We start from the raw sequence: 20,602 nt of genomic DNA, 5'->3' as shown, positions 1-20,602 counted from the left end.
CATCATGTTTTGATGTTATTTTATGTTTCATTTTCTTAGCGACAGGGTATCGCTCTGTCACCCAGGCTGTAGTGCAGAGGCATGATCAGCAAGCACTGAAACCTTAAACTCCTGGGTCCAAGGGATCCTCCCACCTCAGCCTCCAGAGTACCTGGGACTACAGGCACCCACCACCATGCCCAGCAGACTTTTCTTTTTCTTTTTGATAGAGATGGGGTTGATGTTATTTAAGAATGAAAAGTTCAGTTTGCATACGAAGGTAGCCAACGTGGCCAGGTGTGCTGGTTCATGCCTGCAATCCCAGAATTTTGGGAGGCTGAGGTGGGCAGATCACGTGAGCCCAGGAGTGTGAGGCCAGCCTGGGAAACGTAGTGAGACACTGTCTCTAAAAATAAATACAAAAATCAGCAGGCATTGTGGCGTCCACCTGGCTCATTTTTAGTGCCCCTCCCAGCTACTCAGGAGGCTGGGGTGGGAGGATCGTTTAAGCCAGGGAGGTCAAGGCTGCAGATAACCATACTTGTGCCACTGTACTCCAGCCTGGGTGGCAGAATGAGACCCTGTCTCAAAAATAAATAAATAAGAAAGTAGCCAATGTTCTTGGGTCCGCCAGTGTCACACTAGGAAAAGACATCATCTCGATGAAAGAGAACATCTTTGGGTAGAATGTTCCCATGTGCGGACAGCTCAGTGGGGAGGGTCGCAGGGCCTAACTCACAGGTGACTCGTACTCAGCGAGGCCTCGTCTGCTCCCACCGCCTGGGACTGCTCACGTGGAATCACCCGTGGCCAAGGCCTCCAGCTCCTCTTTGCCCGTGTCTTCCCGACCTCCAGCAGCAGCACGTGGCACAGCGAGCCCCTCCCTTCTTCGATGAAGCATCACCTTCTCTTGGCTTCCGGGTCACCCCTGTCCTAACTTTCCGCTCCCCACCTCTCTTCCATCTCTACTGCCTCTCTTGGTTGTTCCACCGCGTCCCTTGGTTTTACAGCATCTCTGTGCTGATACCGCCCATATTTTAAAGCATCCCTCTGGTTGGCATGTGGAGAATGTAGCGTAGCGGGTAAGTACAGAAACTGGGGGGACTTTTCAGAGGCTACTGCAACAGTCCAAACAAAAGAGGCTGTTGTGGCGGTTTGTACTGTTTCGTCCGAATCTTCTCAGTGACGTCTTCCTGGCCACCCCATCTAACATTGCAAAAGCCCCACCTTTCCCACCCATTGACCTTCCCTAGCCCCCTTGTTGCCTTTTCCTTTCCCATCTGGCTTCATTTTTCTCCCCAACTCTTGTTGCTGTCTGACACACTATGTATTTTCTCATTGATCGTGTTTCATGTACATCTTCCCACCTGGAATGAAAGCTCCACAAGGCAGAGACCTTGTCTCAGTTGTTCACTGCTGTAAAATACAGTAGGTGCTCAATGAATGTTTGCTACATTGATGCCCTGAGTTCCCTGCCGAGTTCCAGACTTACACATCCTCCTTCACACCTTGACTTGGATGTCAAAGAGGCCACCTATGCTCAACAGGCAAAATACAGCACCTGAATTTCCCTCCACATCTGTTTCTCCCCAGCCCCCATCTCAATAATGACCTCACCATCCTCCCAGTTGCTCAGGCCCAAATCCTAAGAGTCATTCTTTTTAAAATAATTTTTAGAGATGGGGTCTTGCTCTACCACCCAGGCTGTTCTCAAACTCCTAGCCTCAAGCGATCCTCCTGCCTCACCCTCCCAAAGTGCTGGGACTAAGAGGGCTTTTTTATACTCTCTCCTTGTGATGCTGTTCAAAGCCTCCAGATCCCAGTCATTAGCAAGTCCCATGGTCTGATCCCCAGGACATTCCAGACACCGCTCCTCCCTCCCTCCCCTGACTGGAGCCTAAATAACAATCGCCCTTGATATGGTTTGGCTGTGTCCCCACCCAAATCTCATCTTGAATTGTAGTTGCCATAATCCCCACTTGTCATGGAAGGGACCTGGTGGGAGGTAATTGAATCATGGGGGCAGTGACCCCCATACCACTGTTCTTGTGATGGTGAGTGAGTTCTCACGCGATCTGATGGTTTTATAAGGGTCTTTTCACTCTTTGCTCACCACTTCTCCTTCCTGCCATCACGTGAAGAAGGATGTGTTTGCTTCCCCTTCCACCATGATTCTTAGTTTCCTGAGGCCTCCGCAGCCATGCAGAACTGTGACTCAATTAACTCTCTTTCCTTTATAAATTGCAGGTCGTTCTTTACAGCGCATGAACGTGGACTAATACAGCCCTCCACCTGGGCTCTTCCAGGGCTTTCTATTTGATCTTTCCTTGCCCTCCACCCCAGCAAAATGCTTTCCCACAATAGCCAGAGGTAAAATGCAAACCAGATCCTTTTGTTCTGCTTAAGCCTGCCTTGGTTTCTAGCCCTCCCTCCAGTCACACTGGCCAGCCTCCTGCTATTGGGTGCTTCTACCTCAGGGCCTTTGCACCTGCGGTTCTCTCTGCCCAGCATGCTCTTCCTCCACATCCTATCGTGTCTGATGCCTTGGCCTCATTTGGGTCTCAGTTAAATATCACCTCCTCCTTCCTTCCCTAGTATATTTCCCTAATAACTTATCATTCTTGAAAAAAGCCTGCTGATGAGTTTTTCATTTTTTTGTTCTATAAAACTCAGGCTCACCATGGTGGCTCATGGTAGCTCATGCCAGCACTTTGGGAGGCCGAGGCAGGCAGATTGCTTGAGCCCGGGAGACCAGCCTGGGCAACATGGTGAGATCCTGTCTCTACAAAAAATACAAAAATGAGCCAGGGATGGTGGTGTATGCCTGTAATCTCAGCCACTCAGGAGGCTGAGACAGGAGGATTGCTTGAGAGCTGAGGCTGCAATGAGCCATGATTGTGCCACTGCACTCCAGACTGGATGGCAGACAGAGACCCTGTCTCAAAAAATAATATACATAAAAAAGAAAGCTCAGACATCACATCCTCGGCAAAGCCCATCCTCACCATGCCCTCTGCACACACATGCAGTGCACATGGCCCATTTCTGCCTCATTATCAGGGTTTATTTTCCTCGTGCCACTTGTCACGCCGGTATCTTCTTGTAGATGTGCTTGTGTGCCATGTCCTTCCCCTGCATACGCTCCTAGGGAGCAGGGCTACTGCCTCTCCTGTCCGCTGCTTGATCCTCGGTGCCCGTGACAGCACCTGCAACAGAAAAGCTGCCCACCACCTACCTGTAGAATAAACAAACCGCATGACCTCAACTTTAGAAATACTAGAATTTCTTCCTTTCTCCACGTTTACCTGACATATAATATCCTTCAGAAAATGGAGCACATCAGCGTTTATAATTCCATATTCCAGTGTTTCCGGCATAATTTCCATAGCTTCCTTCATGTCGGTAGCTTCAGAGATTGCCTCTAAATAAGAACAGATGCAGAATGTAAGGTCAGTAGGAGAAAGCAGCCAACAGTTCACATTTCCAAGAGAACAGGAATTTTTTCCTTCTTCCCAAGTTGCTACAAAAAAATGTCCTGGTTACAGGTTCAGAATACCCCCTATTTGTGTTCGAACAAACTTGGGGGCCCACGAGAAGCTGAAACGGATATCGACGCACTGCGGTTCGTGCATTAGTATGAACAGCACACGAGAGCTGCACGCATTTGCTGATCTGCTTGGAATATCTAAAGCTGGCCAAAACCAGAAAATATTTGGGTTTTCTAGAAATGTTGGCCGGATTCCTTGCTGCTGTGGACTGGGTGACCCCAAAATGCACATGCTGAAGCTTAAATCCCCACGGTGAAGGTATTAGAAGGTGGGGCCGTTGGTAGGTGATTAGGTCATGAGGGTGGAGTCTCACGATGGGATTGGTGTCCCTGTAGGAAGAAACAGGAGAGCTTGCTTTCTCTCTCTCTCTCTACTGTCCACCATGAGAGGATAGGAGAAGGTGCCATCTGTGAACCAGAAATGGCCCTCTCCAGACGCCAGATCTGCCGCGCTTTGGTTTGGACTTCCCAGCCTCCAGAGCTGTGAGACACAGATGTTTGCTGGTGAAGGCCCCCAGCCTATGGAAATGTGTTACAACCATCCAAGCTGGCTGAGGCACAGGTTTTGCCTATCTTCACTCGCCAGCAAGTCTTCCTCAATTCACTGCCAAAGCACCTTTCGAGTCATGGGTTGTTTGAAAAGACCTACTTGGTAACATCTACCCTTACAACAAACAAGGTTTTATTTAATATGTATTTACTTTACCTGACCAAAAAATCAATCGCCATGGTAAATGCTTTAAAGAGGACTTGGACTCTTCCCTTGATCTAACTGGGAAACAAAACACACACAACAAATACACCCACTAAAGCCATTATTTCACAAGTTCAGTCTTCACGCCTTCTCCAAACACGTGCACTGTCACTGGTTGCATGCATTTCTTTATATCTGACACTTCTTTACTGGAAATTAGCTTTAAGAAGACTACATGCAGGCCGGGCACGGTGGCTCACGCCTGTAATCCCAGCACTTTGGGAGGCCGAGGCAGGTGGATCACGAGGTCAAGAGATCGAGACCGTCCTGGCCAACATTGTGAAACCCCATCTCTACTAAAAACACAAAAATTAGCTGGGCCTGGTGGCGTGTGCCTGTAGCCCCAGCTACTTGGGAGGCTGAGGCAGGAGAATTGCTTGAACCCGGCAGGCGGAGGTTGCAGTGAGCCAAGATTGTGCCACTGCACTCCTGCCCGGCACCTGGTGACAGAGTAAGACTCTGTCTCAAAAAAAAAAAAAAAAAAAGAAGAAGACTACATAAAGAACCCTGTATGGAAAAGAAAGAGAGCTTGGCATAAGTGAAGATACCCACAAAAAGACAAACAGAATGAGAGTGAACAAGTGCATGCCAACCACCCCCTCGACACACATACACATACATGGGCCAGAAATGTACCTTTGGTATTTCTGAGAAAAAACAGCACATTTTGGTCCAGGAACTCCTCAGGAAGAGGGGCGCAGAGCATGTGGAGATGCATCTTTTCCACAATGTACTTCACAGTTCTCTGAAACATGGGGAAAAAACATCTTCATTCTTGAGATACATCCCTTCACCTACAGAACCTAATATTCGGGAACGCCTAAGCTCTCCTCTCGACACGGTGGCTGTCTCACGTTCCGACAGTGCAGCCACAGCCACACAGTGGACACCAGTGGACACCAGCTAAACACAGGAGCACAGTGCGCCCAGACTCGGCTCTCGGCCTGACTCCTCTATCGACCAACCGGTGCACCTACACCTAAACAAACTGACCTGGCAAAGGCCCAGATGGACCTCCAATTTCGTTTTGCAGATGGGACATATTTTGGAAGCAATGAGGCATGATTTTGGTAAGCATAGGCCAGGCTGAGTGCTTACATCCCAGCCGGAAACTCCAACCTCGGGATTTTCCTAGTACGGGGCTCACTCGGCAGGGCTGTGTTATCCAAACCCCACGCATCCCGAATGTCTTCAGGACCGGCCTTTGGCTCTTGGGATGACAAGTTCTAAGCTTTAGAATATCCCCCCTAACCCCAAAACCTAAAATGCAATTAAAAAAAAAAAAAAAGAATATCCCCCCTAATATGGGAGTCTGTGTGAGCCTACGGCCTTGAGCTGTGCCTGGAGGTGTCTGCTAACAATGTGATTTTGGTGAATGTCTGTTTTTGTTTCTAGGGTGACGGTGAGGGCTGGAGATGCAGGGGAGCTGAGTAAGTAAGGTCAGCGGCGGGGATGCTCCAGGCCTGTGCGCCTGATCCCCAGTAAAAATCCCGGACACCAAGGCTCAGGTTAGCCTCTGCGGTCGGCAATACTTCATGCATGTTGTCACTCATAGCTACTGGGAGAATTCAGTGCTGGCCATGTAACTTACTGGGAGGAAACAGATGGAAGCTTGTGCCTGTTTTCTGCTGGTCTCCGTCCTGTGCACCTTTTCTTTTTTCTTTCTTTTTTTTTTTTTTTTTTTTTTTTTTTTTTTTTTTTTTTTTTTTTTTTTTTTTTTTTTTTTTTTTGCTGATTCTAATTTGCATCCTTTCCCTGTAATAAACTATAACTATGAATATGATAGACTTTCTGGGTCCTGTGAGTCCTCCTCACCAATCACTGAATCTGAGGGTGGCCTTGGGACTCTATAATCTCGATTCCCTCCCTCGGATGGGCTGTGTCAGTTACCCTGAATCCTAGAGGGTGTCAGGGGTCCCCATTACCCACCAACAAGGACAAACAGCCATGCGTACTTTGGAAGGGAGTTTTTCTGAAATCTCTTTGTCCGTTTCTCCATGCTCTACGCTGATTAGAGGTTGGCCTAGAGATTCGGCTCTCAGTGACATACTCTTAGCTGCAAAACAGCAATCAAAGTGTAAGCGAAAATCATCAGGAAATTAGGTTTCCTATTATTAAGAGCAGGCCTGCATTTTGTGCCTAGCACATTTCATTCAAAAGGTGAGTAATCCATAGCTGTGTATACCTTCTGTCCCAATCAATCCGACTGTCGCCTTGACTCACATTATAATTGACAAGAATTGCGTTTTATTTTTGACAGAGTGTCCGTCAGAAATTTAACATCTTTGTGTCTGTGTTCTCTCAGGTAGTGTCCACCCTGTGACCCTGTGACTTATCTGAGGTTTTTACTTAAAAGGGAGTTTATCATAAAGACAAGAATTACAGGCCAGGCACAGTGACTCACGCCTATAATTTGGGAGGCTGAGGTGGGCAGATCACTCGATGTCAGGAGTTCGAGACCAGCCTGGCCAACACGGCGAAACTCTATTTCTACTAAAAATACAAAAATTAGTAGGGCACGGTAGTGTGTGCCTATAATCCCAGCTACTCAGGAGGCTGAGGCAGGAGAATCACTTGAGGCCAGGAGGTGGAGTTTTCAGTGAGCCAAGATTGCGCCACTGCACTCCAGACTGGACGACAGAGCAAGACTCTGTCTCAAAAAATAATAATAAAAATAATAATAAAAAAAAGCCAGGCACGGTGGCTCATTTCTGTAATCCCAGCACTGTGGGAGGCCGAGATAGGCATATCAGGAGGTCAGGAGTTTGAGACCAGCCTGACCAACATGGCAAAACTCCATCTCTACTAAAAATAGAAAAAAAAATTAGCCAGGCATGGTGGCGCATGCCTGTAATCCCAGCTACTCAGGAGGCTGAGACAGAATTGCTTGAACCCGGGGGGCAGAGATCTCGGCAGAGCTGAGATCAAACCACAGCACTTCAGCCTGGCAACAGACCGAGACTCCATCTCAAAAAAATAATAATAATAAATAAAATAAACAGATAAATAAAAGAAAAAGAAGTACAGCCAGTATGTTAGCATTTACTCTTTTTTCACTATGAGATGCAAAATTTGTGAGGGATGAGAAGAAAAACAGTCTAAATGAAATGAAGTCCTCTCAAGTCCACTGTGATTGCTGCAGATTCAGAAACCTCAGCAGACACCAAGTCTCAGCCCTCGGAACATCCAACAAGCCCGGCACTTAGAGAAGGAAGCTTCCCCTGGGACGCTCAGCTCTTACTTTGAACAGCACTGTGCAAAGTCACTGTGGCTTTGGAATCAACTCAATGTCCGGGGTCTGAGTCCTCTCTGCTATTTTCTCATCCATGAAACAGGATAGTAACATCTACCAGCCAGATTCTAGAGGACTAGCTGACAGCATGGTTAAGAACCTGGCACCATGGTTGGTAGGGGAATAGTCTACAGACAGCAGTATCAACATTATTACAGAACTAGCAATAGACTACAGTAAAAAAAAAAAAAAAAAAAAAAATTGGCCGGGTGCAGTGGCTCACACCTGTAATCCCAGCACTTTGGGAGGCCAAGGCGGGCAGATCACGAGGTCAGGAGTTCAAGACCAGTCTGGTCAACATGGTGAACCCCATCTCTATTTAAAAAAATACAAAAAGTAGCTGGGCATGGTGGCTCATACCTGTAATCCCAGCTACTTGGGAGGCTGAGGTAGGAAAATTGCTTGAACCAGGACCTGGGAGGCAGGGGTTGTAGTGAGCGGAGATCGTGCCACTGCACTCCAGCCTGGGCTACAGAGTGAGACTCCATTTCCAAAAACAAACAAAAAAAAATCACACTTATGAGCAGGTGCCATGCCATAAATAGCCCATAGTCCATTGCTAATTCTCTAACAGCATTAAAGCAGGCTCTAATCTCTACAAAAAATCAAAATGTTATCCAGATGTGGTGGTGCATGCCTATAATGCCAGCTACAGGCTGGAAGATCATTTGGGGCCGGGAGTTTGAAACCAGCCTGGGTAATGTAGTGAGACCTCATCTCTACAAAAAAATTTTAAAAAAAAATTTTTTTTTTTAGATGGATCTCACTATGTCCCAGACTGGAGTGCAGTGGCATGATCTCATCTCACGGCAATCTCCGCCTCCTGTGTTGTTCAAGCAATTCTCCTGCCTCAGCCTCCCAGGTATCTGGGATTACAAGTATGTGCCACCATGCCTGGCTAATTTTTGTATTTTTAGTAGAGACGGGTTTCACCGTGTTGGCTGGGCTAATCTCGAACTCCTGACCTCAAGTGGTTCTCCTGCTTTGGCTTCCCAAAGTGCTGGGATTATAGGCATGAGCCACCACAACCAGCCAAAAAATTAAACTTAAGTTAAAAAAAGACATCCAGGCATGGTAGCACACTCTGTTGACCCAGCTACGTGGAAGGCTGAGGCAGGAGGATCGCTGGAACCCCAGAGTTCAAGGTCACAGGTGGCTATGATCACACTACTGCACTCCAGCCTGGGCAACAGAGCAAGGGCACATCTTTAAAAAGGAAAATACAGTTATGAATGTACTTAATGCCACCTAGAAATGGTAAAAATGGTAAGTTTTCTGTTACATCCATTTTACCACCATAACAAGAAAAGAATAAAATATATAATAATGTTAATTTACCTTCTGGGAAAGGACTTCCCTGACCTTCCCACCTAAACAACCTCTTCCCGCCCAAGTCTTTCCTCTTCATGGATGTATTGGGCTCAAAAGCAGAGTGCCTTCCTAGAAGGCCCTCAGCAGATATTGCTGTGGCATCCAGAACTACCATGTGCCTTATCAAAACCCACTTTAGCCTGGGCACGGTGGCTCACACCTCTAATCCCAGCACGTTGGGAGGCCGAGGAGGGCAGATCACCTGAGGTCTGGAGTTCAAGACCAGCCTGGCCAGCATGGTGAAACCCCGTCTCTACTAAAAATACAATAATTAGCTGAGTGTGGTGGTAGGCACTTGTAATCACAGCAACTTGGGAGGCTGAGTCAGGAGAATCGCTTGAACCTAGGAGGTGGAGGCTGCAGTGAGCCAAGATCATGCCATTGCACTACAGCTTAGGTAACAAGAGCGAGACTCCGTCTCAAAAATAAAAAAGGAGAGAGGACACATAGAGAAGAAAGACACAGAGAGGACAGGGCCATGTGATGATGGATGCAGAGACGGGAGTGATGGTGCTGCAGGCTGAGGACACCCTGACCCCTAGACTGCAGTGGGGAGGCCAGGAAAGATCCTCCCCTTGGTCCTGCAGAGGGAGCACAGCCCTGCCAGCACCTTGATTTTGAACTTCTGGCCTCCAGAGCTGTGAGATAATACATCTGTGTTGTTTTCAGCCACCCAGTCTGTGGTCACTTGTGATGGCAGCCATGAGAAACTACTAAATGCATCTATTCATGACCCAGCAGTTTCCCTTTGTGCTTCATATCCAGTGAAAGTAGAAATTGATTCTGGCTTGGCAGGCAGCACCCGATGGGCGGGGGGCGGTTCTCAGTTCTACCCACCCACAACCCACAACCCCTCCCAACTCCACACCTCGAGCTTTATCCATGTACTCCACTTTTTGAGAATAAATTTCTTCCTCCTCGTCTTCTTCTTCAGACAGGGCAGGTATCTCATTATCTTTATGGTCACATAAATGGGAAGAAAATACAAAACGTAATTGTTTGCTGCATGAAACACCTGATATCTTTGCTTTCTGTGGAGCCAAGGGGTGGCGATGTGGCCCACGGGAGACCTGCATATGTTACAGTGGCACAGCAGTATCCCTTACTAGAGCCAGCTTTCAGTGACTGCCAGGAAGGTTTGTGAAAATTTTGCCAAGAGACGAAGGATACAGAAATGATCACAGAGTTACCACTAGCCCAGAAGAAATGTAAATGACCAAGAAGCATAAAAAAGAGGCTCCTGAGGCGGGTGCGGTGGCTCACGCCTGTAACCCCGGCACTTTGGGAGGCCAAGGCAGGCTGATCACAAGATCAGGAGTTCAAGACCAGCCTGACCAACATGGTAAAACCCCATCTCTACTAAAAATACAAAAATTAGTCGGATGTGGTGACACGCGCCTATAGTCCCAGCTACTCGGAGGGCTGAGGCAGGAGAATAGCTTGAACCTGGGAAGTGGAGGCTGCAGTGAGCCGAGATTGCATCACTGCACTCTAGCCTGGGCAACGAGAGCAAGACTTTGCCTAAAAAAAAAGGCTCCTGGCTGCACCAGGAATGTATTTAACACCATAAACTGTACACTTCAAGATGGTTAAGATGATAACATGCAGGTCATGTGTAAGTTACAATTTAAAAACTGAAGGAGGCCAGATCACACCACTGCACTCCAACCTGGGCGACAGAGAGGCTCTGTCTCAAAAAGAAAAAGAAAAAACTGAAGGGGAAAAAAAAGAGGCTCAACTCTACTAACGTTTACGTAAATTAGTGTAGGGAAGTGCATCTACTTTTCTTCTGTGGAACTGGCAAAAATCTACAAAATGGCCAATATCCAATGCCAGGGAGGACACTGGGAAACAGGCACCTCATCCGCCATCGCTGGCTGTGGACCAGCAGGGCCTCCCTGGAGGGCAGTTCGGCAGGACCCACTCAACCGTAAATGACCACACGTGTTACAGGTGCGGTTTCATCGTTACAAATCTATCCTCCAGAAATACACAAAGTGTGCGATGGACATTGTTCCATTGTTTGTAGAATGAATCCTCTGAAAAGCTAAGTGTCCATGAATGAAAGAATGGATGAGCAGAATACGGTATATGTATGTATTTAAAAATCTATCAAGTTAGATTTTAGGTAGAACTGTAGGTATTTACATGAAAAAATATCCAAGACGCGGTGGAGGGAGAAGTCACAAGACAATATGTATAGTATGATTTTTATTTATAGTTTTAGGAACCCTATATATCCACATTTTATCATTATAGAGAGAAATGAAGATATAGATTGTAGATAGAACAAGGATAGACAGATACAGATGACAAGTAGGCAGGTAGGTAGATTGATTAACTGATCTCAACAGCCCTGACCTTATGCATAGATAGATAAATTAATTGATATAAAGAGATGGATGGATAGATGATGGGTGAATGACAGGTAGACAGACACATAGACAGACTGGTCAGTTGGTAGACAGATAATAGAGAGAGAGAGGCAGACGTATAGGTAGGCAGGTAGATTAACTGGTAGAAAACTGATAGAGACAGACAGATAGATAGATGATAGGTGAATGACAGGTAGCTAGACACGCAGATTGGTCAGTTGGCAGATAATAGAGAGAAAGATGTATAGGTAGGTAGGTAGATAGATAGATGTATAGGAAGGTAGGTAAACAGATCAGTCGGTGGGTAGATAGATGATTGATTGATTAACTGACTGATAATTTGACAAAAGAGCCAACCAGAAACACAGCAAACTATTAACAGTGGTTAACCCTGGAAATAGGAGCAGATCTGGGGCTTCAGGAATGGAGAAGCGTTGCTTTTTCTTTTTCTATGTAATTGTATGTTCTGCGAATTTTTAAGAGAACACGTGTTCTGGCAATGTGTGTAACTGTGTTAAATGTAAGGAGGTGACTGAATGACGGGTACAGTACGATTGCATTTGGTGCGCACTGGGTCAGCATCTTGGGTATCTGCTGCCGGCAGGACACCTCACCTTTCTGACTGCCACCTGCCCCACTCTCTGTCTCCATTCCTATCATTTGTAACCAGGACCAGAGAGAAGTCTTGACCAGGGGAGGGGCAGAAAGAGGGGGGAAAATAGGAATGGAGGGACACACTCGCCTCTCTTCAGGTCCTCTGAACAGACCGGAAGCACCTGTCCCCCAGAAATAATCTAGGGAAACTGCTCAAGGGTCTGTATGAGCCTGTAGGCTTCATAAGCAGAGAGTGGGTGACAACATGTGGAGGTGGGAGGTCTCTTCTCCCCACCTGGACAGAACCCCCAAAACCCGACACCATCTGGCACCTCCACAATCAGCAGCTTTGAGTTTCCAGAGACAGCATCTTCACCAAGGAATTCATCAGCTTTTCACCACGAGGCGATAGTGGAGAAGGGACAGAAATGGAAGGGAAGACCAGGGACAGAGACAGCCCAGAAACAGGGCATGGGAGCAGGGGCAGGGGCCGGGGAGTTCTGAGCTCCCTTGAGAGGGTCCAGGAATTAACCAGGGGGACACTCTGAAGTGAGACTGAACTCTGCTTCTACACAGGACAATGACATTTGGGTTAAACACGTGCTAGTAAACGCAGCAGAAAACAGCCACCCCTCCGTTCACAGAGGCCCTTAGAGGTTTCTGCAAGAAATCCAAGTCGCATTCATTGTTTTAGGGTCTTGCCATAATTTTTTAAAACAGTACTTTGGGAGGCCGAGGCGGGTGGATCACGAGGTCAAGAGATCAAGACCATACTGGTCAACATGGTGAAACCCCGTCTCTATATAATTAAAATGAGCTGGGTGTGGTGGTGGGTGCCTGTAGTCCTAGCTACTTGGGAGGCTGAGGCAGGAGAATCACTTGAACCAGGGAGGTGGAGGTTGCAGTGAGCCAAGATAGGACTGCACCACTGCACTCCAGCCTGGGTGACAGAGCTAGACTCTGTTGTCCACCCCTCCGCCAAAAAAAAAAGACGGTGGCCAGGTACCAGGTGGCTCGCGCATGGAATCTCAGCACTTTGGGAGGCTGAGGTGGGATGATCACTTGAGCTCAGTAGTTTGAGACCACCCTGGGCAACATGGTGAAATCCTGTCTCTACCAAAAATATAAAAATTAGCTGGGCATGGTGACACACACCTGTAGTCCCAGCTACTCAGGAGGCTGAAGTGGGAGAATCGCTTGAGCCCAAGAGGCAGAGGTTTCAGTAAGCCAAGATCGTGCCACTGCACTCCACTCTAGCATGGGTGACAGAGTGAGATCCTATCAAAAAAAAAAAAAAAAGTTTAAAAATAAAATAAGGCTGGGTGCGGTGGCTCACACCTGTAATTCCAGCATTTTGGGAGGCCAAGGAGGGCAGATCATGAGGTCAGGAGATCTAGAGCAGCCTGGCCAATATGGTTCAACCCCGTCTGTACTAAAAATACAAAAATTAGCTGGGCGTGATGGCACCCGACTGTAGCTCCAGCTACTCAGGTGGCTGGGGCAGGAGAATCGCTTGAACCCGGGAGGCGGAGGTTGCAGTGAACCAAGACTACACCACTGCACTCTAGCCTGGCGACAGAGTGAGACTCCGTCTCAAAATAAAAAATAAAATAAATGTGCCTGGTCCCTTTAAAAAAAATCAAAGGTCTGCCGGCCCTGCCACCCGAACCCAGTGAGGGGCCTTGCAAGGGATCCCCCAGTCCTGAAGGGGTTGAGGAGAGTGGCCCAGGAGGCTAGACAGCCAGGCGGAGGTCCCGCAGCTGTGCTCTGGGCTGGTGCTCCTGCGAGGTCGCGGCTTTTGAGGTCCCACTCCTGGCTGTTTCTGAAGAGAGCTGTCCCGCCTCCTCCCCTCAGCTGTGCTGGCCCCTCCCTGCCTTCTCTGTGTCCCTGGGCCTATCAGAGAGTAGGTAGGGCTGAGGATTCGCCTCCACACAGGGTTCTGGGACCCTGGTCACTGTCTTTTTTTTTTTTTTTTCCGATGCTAATTTGTTCAACATAAACATTTAAAGTCTACTGTAATTTTAAAAAACCTTGGGCCGGGCGCGGTGGCTCACGCCTGTAATCCCAGCACTTTGGGAGGCCGAGGCGGGTGGATCACGAGGTCAAGAGATCGAGACCATCCTGGTCAACATGGTGAAACCCCGTCTCTACTAAAAATACAAAAACATTAGCTGGGCATGGTGGCGCGTGCCTGTAATCCCAGCTACTCAGGAGGTTGAGGCAGGAGAATTGCCTGAACCCGGGAGGCGGAGGTTGCGGTGAGCCGAGATCGCGCCATTGCACTCCAGCCTGGGTAACATGAGTGAAACTCCGTCTCAAAATAAATAAATAAATAAATAAAAAATCTTGTCTTAGCATTACTTTATTTTTTAGCATATGAGGAACCTCCAGAAGTAGAAAGGGGTGCTCTTGGGACCCTCCGTGAGACTCTGCGACCCTCGAGGAGAGTGACAGTGACCGGGGTCCCTGTCACATCTGGGGATGGCTCTACCCAGCCGTTTGGGTTAATGTACAGTGGACTTGACTGCCTATGGGCCTTGGGCGCGTTCCTGGACCCCTCTGCGCGTTTGCTCATCTGCAAAATGGGGATGAGGATACACCGGCCTCGTAGGGTTAAGGAGTGGATACGAGCGTTGCAACCGCCCCTGGTACGAGGTGAGGGCTACGTCAGTGTTTGCTGTGCTTTTTCAATCAAGGTCTGGCTTTCCAAGCGGGCTCTGGGCCCAGGAGGGCAGGGGCGGCTGTGACCGCCGGGTTCGCCCGGGGCCTGCACGTGCCGGGCGGCAGTGTTCAGGGACAGCACCTGCGGCCGGGGCCGGGCGATGGGCAGGCTCCACAGCCCCCACGCCCGCCGGAGAGACCGGGGCGGGCAGGGCCGAAGCCCGGGGAAGCGAGCGGCGCGTCGAGGCTCACCGGTCTCCACCTCCACCTCCTCCTCCTCCGGCACCACCTTGCGGTAGAACAGCAGCGCCGACGAGCCCTCCTCCTCGCTCGCCTGGTTGAGGAAGTGCAGGATGAGATCCTCGCCCTGGCCGTCGTCGCGGTTGAGCAGGTCCTCGAAGAGCTGGGGGTCGGTGATGCCGAAAGCCGCGTACACGCGGTCGCGCATCCACAGCACCCGCAGGTCGTCCATGGCGCCGCGCAGGGCAGAGGGAGCCGGGCGCAGGGCGGGCGTCCGTGGCAACGGCGGCCCTAGCAACGGACTTCCCAGCAACGGCCATCGCCCGCCCCGCTGACGGCGCCGGCGCGGGGGCCGCAAGAACGACAGTGACCGGCGCCCGGCACCTCGGTCCCGGCACCTGCGCGCCCGGGACCCGCCAGCACCCCAGCCCCGAGATCTCGGAGGCGCGCACCAGGCCCCCGGGCCGCCGAGGTGGGCCGGTCCCTGGTCCCCGCAGCTCGCACGCCCCTGGATTTGGAGAGGGACCCTCGCCGCCAGGAGCCGCTCTCGGGCCGCTGCAGCCGAGGGTGCGACCCCACCTCACCCGGACCGGATCTGCAAAGCAGCCCGCCCACCTTGCAGAAGTTGGGGCTGGTGGCAAGGTGAGCTCACAGCACCTCGGCGTGGCAGAGGCGGGGTTGGAGGCCAGGCAGGATACAGCCCCAGCCCTTAGCCCTCAGCCCTCAGTCCTCAGCCACGTGGGTCAAAGGCCAGGGGAGGAGAAATAAGCCAAGGCGGCACGAGTTCCTCGTTGCCTACGACATCAGGGAGGAAGGAGTGGAGTTCTTTGGCTTTCTCGCCAAGCCAGAGCATAATAAAACGAAACACCCACGTTTAAAAATATAGACATATTTATTTGTCATTAGCAAAAGGAAGTTCAATACTGATAGAAGATGCAAATTTGTCCTTTCATGCATCTGTGGAGCAAAATACTAACTTATTCACTGTCATTTCCCCTCACAAGGAGTTGAGCCCCTAGATGACTAGGCTAACCCTTGGATTTTCCCACCAAAGAACAGGTGGAATGTACTATTTCTTAAAATTCTAAACCAAAGATCAGCACGAATGGCCTGACTGTAGGAAGACTGTTAGTCCAAACGGCCTCATTTCCATCATCTTGATTTCAGAGTTCATCATAGCCTTCCTGAGATATCCCTATGGCATGCAGGCAAACCTGGCTTTACATTTTTAATAGAGGAATTTACTGTTTTTAAATGCAGACTGCAGAATTGTAAAAGTTGTTTTTTTGCTTTTCTTTTCTAAAATGCATCAGGCTCTAAAACACCTGAATATGTAATCCATGAACATTATTTTTGGGTTTTTTTTTTTTTTTTGGAGACAGTTTTGCTCTTGTTGCCCAGTCTGGAATGCAATGGCGCGATCTCAGCTCACCACAACCTACACCTTCTGGGTTCAAGCTGTTCTCTTGCCTCTGCCTCCCCAGTAGCTGGGATTACAGGTATGTGCCACCACGCCTGGCTAATTTTGTATTTTTAGTAGAGACAGGGTTTCTCCATGTTGGTCAGTCTGGTCTTGAACTCCTGACCTCAGGTGATCCACCCGCTTCGGCCTCCCAAAGTGCTGGGATTACAGGTGTGAGCCACCACGCCCAGCCTAATTCATGAACATTGTAAGGGTGACTGACCTATGCTACAGGTGTTCTATGCCTTATTAAACAACTGCAGAGGGCTGGGCATGGTGGCTCACACCTGTAATCCCAGCACTTTGGGAGGCTGAGACGAGCAGATCACCTGAGGTCAGGAGTTTGAGACCAGCCTGGCCAACATGGTGAAACCCCATTTCTACTAACAATACAAAAAATAGCTGGGCGTGATGGCAGGCGCCTAAACTCAAGAGGCTAAAGCAGGAGAACTGCTTAAGCCCTGGAGGCAGAGGTTGCAGTGAGCCGAGATCATACCACGCACTCCAGCCTGGGTGACAGAATGAGACTCTGTCTCAAAAAAATAAAAATAATTTTTTTAAATAAACAACTGCAGAGGAGATACTGACAGCAGATGTTGTTATAAAATACCCATTCCAGAAACAAGAACAGAGCAGCCTTCAGTGAAAGAGGAGTTCCAAGTCCTTTAGCTGCTGAAAAGTCCAGGGCTCACCCAGATCCAATCAGACAGAACACCCTTTGCACTCCTTAAGTGACCCCCGCAACTGCAGTCTCCACCCAGCAGGTTGAAATCAAATTCTATTTAGAAGAAATCCCTTGGGTATTTATTTTAGGATTCTGTTAACACATGGTAATAAACATCTCAATGAAAACTGAAAAATGTGGCTGTCGTGACATTTATCTTTAGGAAAATAAACATATTCAGCATCGTCCACACAACTTGCCATCTTTTCTCTGGATCTCTGCTATCAAAGAATGAAGTATGTTTTAAAAACTAGACACATAATAGGTTCTAGCAAAAGGCTGAAAAACAAGCAAAACTCAGCAACAGCTCTGGTAACATGACACTGGAGCCCATGGCTTTACAAAAAAAAAAAAAACAACAACAACAGGAATTGCCCTGGCACCTGTAACACACCACTAGCAAACTACATTTCCAGGAAGTGAGGATTCTGAATTCGTTTTTCACATAATGACATTCTACATAACTACTACATAGATTTCAACAGAGAAATGATTGCATCCTCTGGTCTATGGCCTACGAAGAGGTGTGAATTAGAAAGAGTTAAAAAGTGGCCCCGTGAGAATTACAGTAGGGAGCAGTAAACAACTCCGGCAAATGTCTCTTATTTACCAATCAGTTAACAGTGCCCTGAAGTCTTGGGCTTCCAGGGATGAAGTCGCTACTATTGTTTTTATGACAGATCCTTGGAGCAAGGTTAACAACACAAGTGACCCCTAGTGGAAGCGTGGATCTAGGTGAAAGCCACTCTGAGACCTGACCAGCACTTCTAGGATGTCACAGTCACCCAACACGAGTGCCCGACATGACACCTTTCTAGAGAAGTATCACTTTGAGAGCAGAATTATTTTCAAGTGTTTTGTCGGCATTATCTGATAATTTGAGGGACAAAAAGCAGTAAACCCAAGCTGCCTTGGGTGGCATCTCATGAAGCAGCACATAGAATCTGTACTGTAATCGAAAGGGTTTAATTTGAAGAGTCACAGTTATGTCAACGCTGTTCTGCTCATGCCTTGACATCACCTGCACAGCTACATTCCACTCAGCACTCCAGGATCCCAGCTTGTAACATAAGTTGCAAGCTCTCCACCTTGAAACAGGGTAAAGGAGGATAGGGGCAGATAGCCTTTTAATGCGTACCACTCACAATGTTAAAAAGGTGAAAAAAAGATTTCTTTCTGAAAATAATTGTCTAAAATCAAACTAAAATATAAAAAATTAACATAATTTGCAAGAATATAGATCAGAATGTTCAATAGGACTGACTCAAGTTCACAAAAAACTAAATGTCAAGTGAATAGATGAATTTAAACGAAAGATTATAAAATAGTGGCTATCAAGAATTAGTTTTCAACTGATCTAAACAGTTTGGAAGTTTAAATTAACTCTAAATACTTTTATCAGACCTTTAACTAGAAATAGTCTGAAAGTAAAAAAACTATCATTAGACTGTTCTCAAGGATAAGTGTAATCTCTTCATGGTAAAATATCATCATTTATATTTTGTTATAAAAATATACAAAATACTACTTTTAACCTTTCCTTCACTCAGTATAAAGCCTTTTGGTTCAGTGAAATCAGCCAAGCTGTCACTAAATTCAAATCATGTCCACATTATACTTTCTGAGTCACACTGGGTTTTAAGGCTCAGTATACAATTTACCTTTCCAAACATACAATTATCATAACTGGTTTGATGTAAGGATAACGGGATAAGAGTCTTTAAAAAAATATACAAGTGGGATAACCATTTGTTGTATGTTATTTTATCCCATTGTCCCCAGTTACTAAAACAAGACAGTACTGTAAAAACAATCCTCTACTTATAATTCTAGGTAGCACAGGATAAAAAATGTTTGCATATTTTTGGCCGGGCGCAGTGGCTCACGCCTGTAATCCCAGCACTTTGGGAGGCCAAGGCGGGTAGACCACTTGAGGTCGGGAATTTGAGGCCAGCCTTGCCAACACGGTGAAACCCCATCTCTATAAAAAAACAAATAAATTAGCTGGTCATGGTAGTGGGCGCCTGTAATCCCAGCTACTCGCAAGGCTGAGGCAGGAGAATCGCTTGAACCCAGGAGGCAGAGGATGCAGTGAGCTGAGATTGTGCCACTGCACTCCAGCCTGGGCAACAGAGCAAGACTTCATCTCAAAAAAAACAAAAGTTTGCATATTTTTTAATCAAGCAGAATACATGTGAATGTTTTGATTACCCATCATTAAATTTTTTTAAAAACTATCCATATTTCAGCTGTTGGAAAATATCATCTGACAATCTCAGGTGACAGATTAACTCTTTTTTTTAAAAAATAAAGTTTTAAGGAATCAAGTGTCTAATACCATTTTCAATTAGCCATTCAAAATTGGTTTCTCTCTCCCAATCTTATATTTGAAAAAATACCTTTAACATAACATTTGGCATTAACTTATATTTGCTCATCATAAAAAAACAAAAGAAATTTTTATATCTCAAATTGATAAACTTTAGAAAATATTTAACATATGAGGAAGAGGTATATCTTACAGAATTATTTGGCTATATCATAAGGCAGTCAATGAAGATGGAATTTTTCCTATCATAAATCTGACATAAGTGAAATTCTATAACATGATAATTCTCCACACATGGGAAGGCTTGTTGGTTACAGCAAGATGATCATGCCACGCTGTCGTCGTCACTGAACCTCGATGAAAGTAGACTGAACGAGAAAGGAACGAATTTGGTGCCTGCACCAACGTAGAATTTGTTCTGAAATTCTACCCTAAAAAAAAAAAAGCCATGTATTAATGGGAGATGATGAAATCATATTCCTTAAAACAACATTTATAAGTTTAAAAAATAAATTCCTGTGCTGAAATTGCTTCATTCCAAAACATGTTCTTGGCACAAATATTTTTACTTAGCTAAACACCGCTCGCCACCCCTAACCCTGTGCTAGCTTTCCTAGTGTGAAGAGCAACTCTGATGCATCCGCTGCCTCTCATTGCCCAACACACAAAAGCACATGCACAAGAAACGAGAACCTCTCCTGCCAGGGGTCACTGGAGGCACAGAGCAGTAATCCGACCTATACCTTAAAAGATTAAGAAATACGTAAGCATTTATTTTGCAATAAGATAGAGCAACCTGTGAGATCCAAAGTGAATTCAGAGTATGAAACATATATCAGTATTCTGTAAACTTAAATTTGCTTTTACTTCTCAGTGATAATAGTTCAGAAACAAAATACAGGTTTTTTTCGTTTCTCTTTTTGAGACAGAGTTTCAGTCTTGCCGCCCAGGCTATGGTACAATGGCATGATATCGGCTCACTGCAACCTCTGCCACCCGGTTCAAGTGATTCTCCTGCCTCAGCCTCCCAAGTGGCTGGGATTATGGGTGCATGCCACCACGCTCAGCTAATTTTTGTATTATTAGTAGAGACACGGTTTCATCATGTTCTCCAGGCTGGTCTCGAACTCCTGACCTCAGGTAATCCACCTGCCTCGGCCTCCCAAAGTGTTGTCATTACAGGCATGAGCCACCGCGCCCAGCCCAAAATACAATTTTAACTCAGAAGATATGAGCACAGATCCCAATGGTAGGAAGGGAAGAACTAGCCTAAA

At 47.1% G+C, this 20,602-nt stretch overlaps 2 protein-coding genes across 3 annotated transcripts in view; both read right to left on the bottom strand.

Moving 5' to 3' along the window:
- DNAH10 (dynein axonemal heavy chain 10) overlaps positions 1 to 16,246 on the bottom strand; it is a 177,268-nt gene extending 161,022 nt beyond the window's left edge. The window contains exons 1-5 of the mRNA XM_037744185.1: positions 14,826 to 16,246; positions 9,812 to 9,898; positions 6,236 to 6,336; positions 4,917 to 5,025; positions 3,285 to 3,400 (exon numbers count right to left, since the gene is read on the bottom strand). Coding sequence (XP_037600113.1) covers positions 3,285 to 3,400; positions 4,917 to 5,025; positions 6,236 to 6,336; positions 9,812 to 9,898; positions 14,826 to 15,045 — 633 coding nt within the window. The 5' untranslated portion in view covers positions 15,046 to 16,246. The remainder of the gene's footprint in view (positions 1 to 3,284; positions 3,401 to 4,916; positions 5,026 to 6,235; positions 6,337 to 9,811; positions 9,899 to 14,825) is intronic.
- Positions 16,247 to 17,054: 808 nt separating this feature from the next.
- Positions 17,055 to 20,602, bottom strand: part of ATP6V0A2 (ATPase H+ transporting V0 subunit a2) — a 53,383-nt gene continuing 49,835 nt past the window's right edge. The window contains exon 20 of one of the 2 annotated variants that reach the window (XM_017544403.2): positions 17,055 to 19,759. In XM_017544403.2, the coding sequence (XP_017399892.1) occupies positions 19,654 to 19,759 (106 nt within the window). In that variant the 3' untranslated portion in view covers positions 17,055 to 19,653. The remainder of the gene's footprint in view (positions 19,760 to 20,602) is intronic. The other variant, XM_037744256.1, reaches the window with a different exon arrangement.

The sequence above is a fragment of the Cebus imitator genome, unplaced genomic scaffold, assembly GCF_001604975.1.
Source record: "Cebus imitator isolate Cc_AM_T3 unplaced genomic scaffold, Cebus_imitator-1.0 Scaffold169, whole genome shotgun sequence".
NCBI lineage: Eukaryota > Metazoa > Chordata > Mammalia > Primates > Cebidae > Cebus > Cebus imitator.
The sequence above is the reverse complement of the archived record's forward strand: the minus strand, read 5'-3'. Positions and strand labels throughout refer to the sequence as shown.